The sequence below is a fragment of the Apium graveolens genome, chromosome 4 (genome assembly GCF_009905375.1).
Source record: "Apium graveolens cultivar Ventura chromosome 4, ASM990537v1, whole genome shotgun sequence".
Lineage (NCBI taxonomy): Eukaryota > Viridiplantae > Streptophyta > Magnoliopsida > Apiales > Apiaceae > Apium > Apium graveolens.
The window spans coordinates 109,715,445-109,726,458 of record NC_133650.1 but is presented as its reverse complement, the minus strand read 5'-3'; the positions used below and the strand labels follow the sequence as shown (position 1 = coordinate 109,726,458).

Genomic DNA, 11,014 nt, shown 5'->3' with positions numbered 1-11,014 from the left:
GTGAAGGACGTGTCAAATGACTAAATTGCCCTTTTTTATAGATATCTCATACAGTTAAACCTCTTTAAAGTAATACCCTTGGGACCGGGAAAAAATATTACTTTACCGAATTTATTACTTTATCGATATAATAATATTTTATTACTTTATCGATAAAGTAATATTTTATTACTTTACCGAATTTTTATGTTTACGTGGTACAGTATAATATATAATGTACGTATAAAAACTAGAATTAATCACATGCAATGTATTTGATCTAAAATTACTTTTATTATGATTACTTATATCCAAAAACTAGATGCATGCATATTAAAATTGCACCAGATCAGTACATAAAGGTAACATGTGTTGTGTACGTTGTATTGAAACTCAACCATCTAATATTTATTGTAATTCTTAAATAAAAATACATGAAGAGACACCATAATATTAATGATAAGACTTTGTGATTAACTATATAAAATGATAGAATGGTACACTACAGACACATACAATATCAACTTTGTTTTACAGTATACACCAATGTCTTCGCATCATCTAAAAGGAGTGAAAAAATCAGCAATCACAGATAAGATAAGGAGTGCTATTTGTGAATATAAAAAGGAGAATCCAGGTGTAAGCCAGAAAGATTTACAAGCATGGGTACATCAAAAATATGACTTAGATATCAGTCAATCAACTATATCAAACACACTCAAGAGAGCCTCGGAATACTTGTCCGACGAGAGGAAACAAAGTGATGTCAAAAAACACAAATCAGCAAAATATCCAGAGTTAGAGAAAGTTTTGTTTGAGTGGTTTCTTCAAAGGCAAGATAAAGTTAATATGTCTGGAGAAATCATTCAAGAAAAAGGAAAGGAGCTAATGAAGAAAATGTATGGGGAAAGTAATTCCGATTTTAGCTTTTCCAGTGGATGGTTAGAACGTTTCAAGGCAAGATATGGAATCAAATCTTATCGGCGTTTTGGTGAAAGTGGTTCAGTGATGATGGAGAACATTGAAAATGCATTGCCAGGCATCCGATCAAAATTGGATCAATTTCAGTTGAAAGATATTTATAACATGGATGAAACGGGATTATTCTATCGACTTGAAGCTGACCATTCACTAGCTACCAAACAGCTAGAGGGCCGCAAAAAAGATAAAGAGAGAATCACTGTAGTTGTGTGTTGCAACGGTGATGGGTCTGACAAAGTTCCACTTTGGATCATTGGTAAGCACGCCAATCCTAGGTGCTTTAAAAATGTGAATATAAACAATCTTAATTGTGTGTATCGTTTTAACAAGAAGGCTTGGATGACTGGCTTGCTTTTTCAAGAATTTGTTACTTGGTTTGATAGTAAAATGAATGGCAGGAAGGTACTTTTGATTGTTGACAATTGTCCTGCTCATCCAAAAATAGTTGAAGGCTTGAGAAATACATAGTTGTTCTTTCTACCTCCTAACACAACATCTAAGATTCAACCATGCGATGCTGGAATTATTCGAGCATTTAAAGTTCACTATCGGCGTCGTCTATATTCTAGCATGTTGCAAAGTCTTGAAGTTAATGCAACAAATCCTGAAAAAGTTAATATCTTGAATGCTATTAGTTTTGCTAACATGGCTTGGAATATTGATGTGAAAACAACCACAATTGCAAATTGTTTTCGGCATTGCAAGATTCGTTCAGAAGAAAATGATGAACAAGAACTTGGAGAAATAAATGAAGGTGTCGAAGGATTAAATGAAGTTATCTCTAATTTACGATATAGGAATGTGATGGATGTCGAGCATCTCTTAAACTATCCAAACGAGAATGATGCGGTTATGGAATCACCTACGGATGAAGAAATCATTGAGTCGATAATGAGCACTGATGAAGGGACTGATCCTGAACCCGACGATAGCAATGTCATCCCAAGCGTGTCATCAAAGGAAGCATTTCAAGCACTCACCACTTTGAACAATTACTTGTTACAACACGAGCAAAACATACCAGGAGTTATTTTTGCTTTACATAAAGTCAAGGACGAGATTAATTTTGGCTTTGGTGGAAAGAAGAAACAAGCTACAATAGATTCATATTTTAATAAGAATTAAATTTTGTAATCATATACATTATACAGTATATATATATATATATATATATAATTATGGAATTATTACTTTACATATTACTTGGGCCCTTAATGACTTTCGAATTTTTTATTATCTTATGCTTTTAGCGAGAATATTACTTTACAACATTGGCCCAAGTTGGGACCGATGAAAATTATTACTTAAGCGAGGTTATTACTTTATCGGATATTACTTAATCGAGGTTTAACTGTATCACATAATTTTTGAGTTAAAAACATTTTGTGTACCTGAACTACGGGAAATCAGCACTTTGGGTACCTGTACTATCATATCTAGGCAAAAAGCATGCTATATTATCTATTTTGTAGCAAAAAGCATGCTACTATTGAAAGGGTTTAACTCCGCAAGGGCATTTCCGGAAATGCATATAAAAGTCGAGGGTATGGAGGTAAAAACACAGATGCAATGGCTTTAACCAGATGATAAAAAGCAACTCAACCCAATTGAAAAGCTAATTTCATATTTCAGTGTTTTTGTTTGGCTCTGATGGATGAACGATATGTATGTGATATGTTGGTGGTAGAACGCACTACGTGGACGGAAAGCAATGTTGGACGGAGATTTGTTAGTCGTGTCAATGGTTGAAGAGGTTGTAAGTACTTCTAATGGGTTGATTTTCCGATTTGTGAGCGTGGTCGTGTTGTTATATTGGGGTTGCTTAGAAGAATCGAGAGAAATGAAGAGGAATTGGTGAAATTGATAGTGTTGCAAGACAAAGAGAAGAAGGCCAACTCTTTCAAATTTGAACTTAATCCATGTGTTTGTTTGAATGTAATCATTGTACTTTTTGTTGTTGTTTTCTTTGGTCATAGTGGATCAAAGATGTAATGTGGTCTTTTTGTGTGTTGCGTTATTTTTGATAGGTTTAAGTCATGTAATATGTTGGTGTATTGGATTAAGTTATTGTCCATCCTACTTGTAATGCATTTTCGAAATGAGAACTGATCTAAGTTATGAAGTTTATGTGATGTTGTGTGTTGTTATTAGCATTGTGGTTGGTAGAATGGACTGACATTGACAAATTACACAACCATAATTATATAAATTCATTCAATCAGTCCCTTCCATTATTAAACTAGATAAAAACATAACAAACTTGCTTAAGAAGGATAAAAACATAATAGACAGATAGTGAAAAACATAAGAAAAGGATGGAAATACAACAATAAACTCTGGTTCGACTAGAGTGCCTATATGAGATCTGCTGCAAGGATGGGACCGAGGAAATAAGGTGCCTCATGAAACTTATTAAGGTCACCATCAACACCAATCTGAGTTTGTACAAAAGTTGTGGCTGCTTCATTAGCAGAGTTAGCCACATGCACCACGACAAATGAGTCCCAGTCCCAAACCTCATTCATGAGGTTGTTGATCAACACCAATAAAATAGAAAATCAAAACTCAGGGTCAGAATGATTCACCTGGTTCACAGCTTCCTCACAATCAGATTCAATGAAGACTGACTTTACATATCCTTTCTCCCATGCCATTTTCAAACCATGGAAGATAGACCATAACTCTGCAACTAGTGGCACCATCAATCCCATCATACCAGTATTCCCCCTTACTCAATGGCCTCGATTGTTTCTCATGATACAAGCCACGACCCCTTGTCTCTGGCCTCTGTCAAAGACACCCTTGCAGTTCACCTTGAAAATCCTTGCAGATGTTGGCTTGCTCCACCCGGCCATGATGATTGATACAACAAATTAAACTAATAGTGTATAGAGTAATTGGATTAATGTGTGAGTGAAATAGTGTGGACATGTGTGTGCTTAAATAGTGCACTTACCATAAATTTGGTCCAAACCATCTCAACATGCATTGGCAGTAACAGTTAAGGCCATAAGTCCCAAGGCATTCAAACTTCCATTACCAAGGCAGTTTGAAGTTTACCATAAAATCCAATAAGAGAATAGATAAATAGAAACAGGTGGATTAATGTCACTTAATTTATAATAATATAATAGAAACTGTTACATCAGCTGACTGTTTTGGGTACCAAAAATAAAGTTGTATGCATTAATTTGTACAAAAAAATACCCTGCCATTACACTAAATATATCAAACGATGTAATGCACTACCCTAGTCAAAATGACTACAAAAATATATCAGTTTCTACTACTTCTTCAAATGTTAAACATCACAATCACAACCTCCATGGAGGCCTTGTACCCAATGTTGCTTTCCTTGCATTAGCCTATGCTTCTATCCGCTGCAAGGTTGTGATATATTATCCCCTAACCATAGAATCTTTGTGGTTGTATACCTAAAATGGTGTTGTCCATCCTAGCATGCCGAGTATAAGATGTGAAAACACCTCCTTGATTATACTTTTGGACATGTTTAGGAGTGATATCAGTTGAACTAGGTGCTAATGGTGCAGGAGGAGTAGGAGTTTTTGTTGCACCCAGATTAGCACTTGCACTAGCATTGTCTTTTTTAACTATTTTTGACCCTTTGGATGCAGCCAATTTTTTTATTTTTTAGGCTTAGGTGCATTACCGTCTTGATCAATTTTTTGTAAAAAAAATACAAAATAAATAATGTGACACAAGTTATGCATTAGTCCTAAACACTATGAAATAATATGTAAATTTACCTTAGATGCACATGTCCTAACATTGTGACCTTCTTCCTTGCAATAACTACAATACATCTTGGTATTGTACCTTGTTAGTTTAGTTGGATCAAGGGGAACGTCATTCTTTTTACTTCTTAATTTCTTTGGCCTCCCAGGTTGTACTTTGAGCACATGTGACAGTGGAGGAGGAATGCCTGTTTTATCCCAATATTGGTCACTAGTAATGAGATCAAGTGTGTGCTCATAGCAAGACAAGTACATATCTTTGCTATATGTCTTGTGAATGTAGTCTGCCATGTTCAAGTTTTTTCAATTGATACGTGCACATGCATGATAACAGGGGAGGCCTGTTAGATCAAACTTTTTACATACACATGTTCTAGCATCAAGATCAACAACAATTTTATGACCCCCCCATCTGTCATTGTAACTAAGTATTTGCTCTTACCAGACCATTTAACAACACATCCATTACTGAAAGTCGTTGCCCTAAATATAAAACAGGAAACCATAAAATAAATGTTAAATTAAATTTCATTAACAGACTAGGACTAGGACTAGGACTCTTACTTTTGTACTTTTCTTATAGCATTTGGACATATAGGAATAAAAGCATAACTCCTTGCCATATTTTCTTTCCTAGTTTGAATTCTTCTAATGGCACTCTTGTGCAAACCTTGCAGTAGACCAATAATGGGAAGATTCCTATACTCCCTTATGCTATTGTTGAACACCTGACAATGGTTGTTCATAAACATATCAGATAGAGAAGATGTCCTAAATGTTGATCCGGTCCATTAGGATGTTGGTTTTTCATTAACCAATTGTGACATTTCTTGGACCACTAACACAAAAACCATAAAATAAAATAACAGTCCAGGAGCATACATTGCATCAAAGTGATTAAATAAGATTTGGTACCTTTTAAAGCTCATTCATGTGTTTGTTAAACATGTAGTCTATGGTAGCTCTAGCTGCCAGCCACAGTAATAATGTAACGACCGAGAAATTACGCTTGTATTATATTATAATAAAGATAAGTTATGTGTATTATTATGTGATTAACTGTGTTGAGTCATTAAACCCTAATTGCTATGTGCTACGTGTTCTCTGTTTTGATCCGAACGTGTTTTGGATATTTATTGAGTGTTTTATCGTAAATTATATATTTTATATCAAAACCCGTACAGCTCAAACAGTGTTTTAAATGCCCGTATTTCAAACAAAATCATCGGCCCTATTTTGCCAAAAACAACCTATACCATATCGCTATTCTGAATCCCTAGACGTTTTACAAATTTACCTTTTTCGCGAAAAACGACTTTTCCGGACCCCTTCGGGTACCAAAAACCCCACAAAAATCACATTTTTATTTTTATATGATCATGAAATTATAATACATCATTTTTCTTTGCATTTTTGTAATATTCACAATTTTTGGGAATTTTTGACATTTATTTTGTATTTATTGGATATTCAAAAATTCATTATTAATACCCAAAAATTATAAAAATTGGGGCCAAATATTTTTATTAGATGTGTAATTCGACCCTTAATTTTATTTAGGGGTATTATTTTTATAAATATAAATACCTGAATTGTTATTAATTATTTAGTTAATTATAATTAAAAATCAGAAATTCAAGAAAATATTTGTGGGGGTGAAGAACAACCAGAGAATTCAACAGCAGATTTGAGAGTGATTATGTTATCCAAATCGATCATGTGAGTAACCAAAACGATCCTCTTGATCTCTACTTTCTATTCATATCATTAATTTCGAGTTTCGTTGATTTGATTTTCAATTCGAATTTTTAGGGTTTATGCTTGAATTAGGCGTTTTCGATTCATGAACTGTTTGATTGTTTTGATGATCCAGTTAGCTTTATCATAGCTTGAGGATTGATTTGGTATATTTAGTTTGATTTTATAACCCCGGGAAGATAGTTCCCGAGTTCTTAAGTTTTTAGAAATTTTGAATTCGTTTATCTGAGATTTTGAAGATGTTTTGATTGTTGTTGAGTATTGGGACTGATTGTAGAACTCAGGAGCTTCGATTTCATATATCAATCGTTGAGTTTGGTTTCGTTTTTGGGGGAGGAGTTATTTCCGATGGTCTCGTCGGAAAGCTTCGGCCTTTTGGCCGGAGATGGTGAAAGAAGGACGACGGGACGGTGGTGTTACGACGGAAGGGAAGCTGCAGTTGTGAGGAATCGATTAGCACCGAGAACGGAGTGAAACCGTGTTGATTTAACCTTGTTTGAGACTCGCCGGAAAAGTCGCCGGAACCGGTCACCATTGTCAGATTCTGGGCAGCCTGGCCGTGTTCTTGAAGACCCGGGTTCGACCCGGTTTCCAACCCGGTTTCGACCCAGGGTTTGATCAGAAAACCCTGAAACCCCTCCCTGTTTTTGTGTTTCTGATTTTCTATTAATTATTTTGTTTTATAAAATCCAAAAATCAGATTTTACTAATTCTAAAAATCAATTAAAAATCAGTTGTAAAATTCTGAAAAATATTATAATTAATTTCTAAATTATTTTATTAATTTAGAAATTCGTATTTAATTATTTATTTAATTATTTAATTATTTATCTAATTATTTATTAGTTATTTAAGTAATTAATAACTAAGTAATTAATTAATAATTAGGTAATTAATTAATAGGGATTAAAAATAATCGAATAATATGAATAATACCTCGTTAATTAGTTGAATATCGCGAGTAACTCGTATTTATACGAGTAGTGATTCGATAAGTTAGAATTAATAATCGTGCGATAATTATTCGAAGAATGTCGTACTGATTATTCGTATCGAATAATTAAATACAGATAATTAATTGATTAATAAATCGTATAAGATATAATAATAATAATAATAATAATAATAATAATAATAATAATAATAACTATAGTTCGATAGTTATTCGAGGAATGCGAGTAGCTCGTATTTATACGAGTAGTTAATCGCTGAGTTAGGTTATGATTCGAGTAATAATTATTTATTCGATAAATAGCGTATCAGTTAATTGTATTGATTTATTATTTGTAAATAATCGATCTCATTGAGTAAGTGATGATAATTTGTAAATAATTGTAATAAATTGTAATTAATCTTAATAATTAGGGATTAATTATTTTAAAATAAATTAAATGTTAATTAATTATTTAAAAATATAATTAAGGGTTAGTTAATTATAATTAATTAATTATTTATAATTAATTATTAATTAATTAAATTTTGTTTAATTCATAATAATTAAACCGTTAGTCCGAATTGAGTGAAACGAAGACCCCTAGACTCAGAAAAATGAAACGAATCCAATAAAAATAATTGTAAATCATAATTTCTTCCGAAAGAGAGTGGTCTTGTGGTAGTTAATGGTTTATAGGCCCTAATAGGGGTAGAATCGAGTCAAATAAATCCCGAAAAATTATAATAAATTATATAGGGATAGTTAATACAGGTATGAGTTTAGTATCGATTCTAAAAATATTTATAAGTCCAAAAATTAATTATGTTCCTTATGTGCTATACGTGATTATGTGAACCATAAGTGCTATATAATTATATATGTATATGCGAGTCAGATAGAAACGCATGGTAGGGTTGCGCAGTATCAATTCGAGATACGCGTATGTAGTAAGTTATCTAAACGACTATCTTTCTATGATTCAGTATCAGCAAGGCAGATCAAGCTAGAGACCGAAGGCGGTGAATTGAACCAGGTTAAGTACGCGCAAGGCAAGTTTTTCCCCTATTCTAAATCCAGAATAGTGAATTATACCCCATTGTTCATATCAGTTACACTTTGATAATTATTGTTCATATACACTGTTACCCAATTATTGATTCTTGTTTCTATTTCATTTTGATTCTTGATTTCTCTCAATTTATTGAATCCCTATTCATATTCTAATGCTTTTACCCTTGTTACATATATTCTAATATATCCTGGTGTTGGGATACATCAAAAGCATTCTGATTGTTCCGGATACTACACTTTGGACTGGATGGTTATTATATGGGTTGAGTTTTACCCAGACCATTAATTAATAAGCCGTGGTTGCCTGAGTACTCCTTATGTTGGTCGGGTCTATGCAGTTGGGTATAGATCCGCACTGTATCCTGACTGATCAGCAGGTGATAGTGCATAGTTAGTTCTTGTTTCCAGTCTTGTTCATTTGGCACTCGCCATCAATGGCAAATTATTATACTACACAGAAATAGATGGTTGTTCAAACCACCAGATTATCGGTTCATTTATTCTTCTCTCTTTATACTATATAGATTGTTGCAGGCTTGTTGAGCAATTTTGGCTCATCCCCTTTTATTGTTATTCCTATTATTTTACAGTTAAGGTAGAGAACGAAACCCATCAGGACACGCGTAGTCAAGAAGCGAGTCAAGCAGCGGGACCCTCTTATACCAAGAGTGTTCCTCCCTATTCCAGAAGAGAGCTTTGAGATACCTGATCAGGTGTAACAGGATAAGTAGTCATGTTGGTTTGAATAAAAGTGTGTGGTGAGAATGTAGATAAAATAAAGTTTTGTAACAAAGAGAGTTCTTGAGACAGATTGTTTTTATTTGGGTTTGTAATAAAGTTAGTGTGTCGTTCTTGTTTTCAACTCTTAACCTTAAAAGATCCTGAGTAGCAGTAGTTCGGGGTAATTATCATATTTATATTCCGCTTGTGCAGGTTTAATGTGTAGTTAGTGTTAATAATGCCCCAAATCTATACCCCAGATTTGGAGGGTGTTATAGTTGGCATCAGAGCATAGGTTTTGACCCTTGAAAATAAGAACATTAGGGTTAAGATAAGATAGGAAGATCATATAAGATAGAAGTAAGAGTGTTAGGATTGTTTGTTTATGTGATTAGAAGTTATGAGTTTTAGGATTGTGATTTGATTGTTCTTGTGTTATTATTGTTATATATATTAGATGGCTTCTTCATCATCATCTACAGAGTGGACTGAGTCAGACCCAGTAGCAGCACCAGTACTAGCCCCAGCATCAGTGCAGATTTTTCCTCCATTACCACCACCTCCACCATTGCAACCTGGACCAACACCAGAGATACCCCCTCCACCAGAGGTACCAGATTTTGTTGATTATTTCCCTTATTTTGAGCCAGAGATACCTGACTTTCCACCTTTGGAGTTTCCAATGTTTGATGTTCCTGATATGGTTGACATTCCACAGTGGGAGGACTTAGAGCCACAGGTTCCTGTACCACAGTTTGAGATTCCAGAGATTCCACAGATGGAGCCTGAGTTAGAGCCACCAATATATGCACCCATGGAGCAGCTTGTTTTGTTTCCTGCACCGCTAGCTGTTTATGCCCCTGTGCCTGGAGTATACCAGTTTCCGCAGCCAGAGTTTATGGACGAGGTAGTAGTGGATGAGCCATTACCATTACCTTCTCGAGGTTCCCGCACAGATCTTCGTGAGCATCACACAGTTACATATCAGCGGTACCAGTCAGAGAGAGAGGAGAGGGTTAGATGGCACGATCAGTGTAGAGAGATCTTTGGGTTGTCTGAGACACAGGCGGACGGTCCAGTTCGAGCACTTCACCCAGACTACATCTTGAGAGAGAGGCTACGTCAGATCCACATGGTTGATTCTCAGGAGCTTGTTGACTTGAGGCAGGAGGACCTTAGTGCGGAGGCAGCATACCGCAGGGCGATGAGACTCACAGAGGCAGTGTTAGAGGCCTTACAGGAGGAGCTGAGCCGTGTGCCACTAGGATTCTGATCTTAGAAGATGGAGGAGTGTTGTATCTTGTATATATCTGTAGATAGAGGCAGCATAGTATTGTATGACTAGTTTGTATGAGTGTAGCTACTAGTTTTGACTGATAGCAGTAGCAGTACGACTGACATATCATAGACTTTTGTATCAAGTATTGACACCTGCAGTTGGTGTCCTACCTATATATATAAGATGAACCTTTTCACGTATTCTTTATTTTATTTTTCCAGTCATTTAAGCATTTACATTTATTTCATTGTTTTATCGTTGCATATTTTAAAATGTTGTTTTATTTACAATCATGTTGTACCCTTTATGTTTTCACAATTTTAAAATTATTTCAAAAGGATTTATTTAAACATCGTACTGTTTTATTCATTTAGATATTTAATAAATTGTTTTCTTTCCCATATCAACTGTTTTAACGCTGTATTAATATTATAAAGACTGTTTCCATTCCATAACACATGTTTAATATATTGTTATTAATAGAACCCATTGTCTTATTATCAGAAAGATGACACCTAAAAGAAAGGCACGACCCGA

The 11,014-nt window shown here is 34.5% G+C and overlaps 1 protein-coding gene across 1 annotated transcript; it reads left to right on the top strand.

Annotated features, from left to right (window-relative positions):
• The first annotated feature begins 465 nt into the window (after nucleotides 1-465).
• LOC141718849 (CENP-B homolog protein 2-like) lies at nucleotides 466-2,085 on the top strand. The gene is made up of 2 exons (XM_074521227.1): nucleotides 466-1,362; nucleotides 1,462-2,085. The coding sequence occupies exons 1-2, from the start codon at nucleotides 466-468 to the stop codon at nucleotides 2,083-2,085; spliced, it is 1,521 nt and encodes a 506-aa protein (XP_074377328.1).
• The last annotated feature ends 8,929 nt before the right edge of the window (nucleotides 2,086-11,014 follow it).

What these genes read in the sequence shown, in the direction of transcription:
- LOC141718849 (XM_074521227.1), top strand. Translation starts at nt 466, where the DNA reads ATGATAGAATGGTACACTACAGACACATACAATATCAACTTTGTTTTA. An exon ending in GTAAAATGAATGGCAGGAAG is followed by an intron (nt 1,363 to 1,461) that starts GTACTTTTGATT and finishes ACAACATCTAAG; the next exon opens with ATTCAACCATGCGATGCTGG.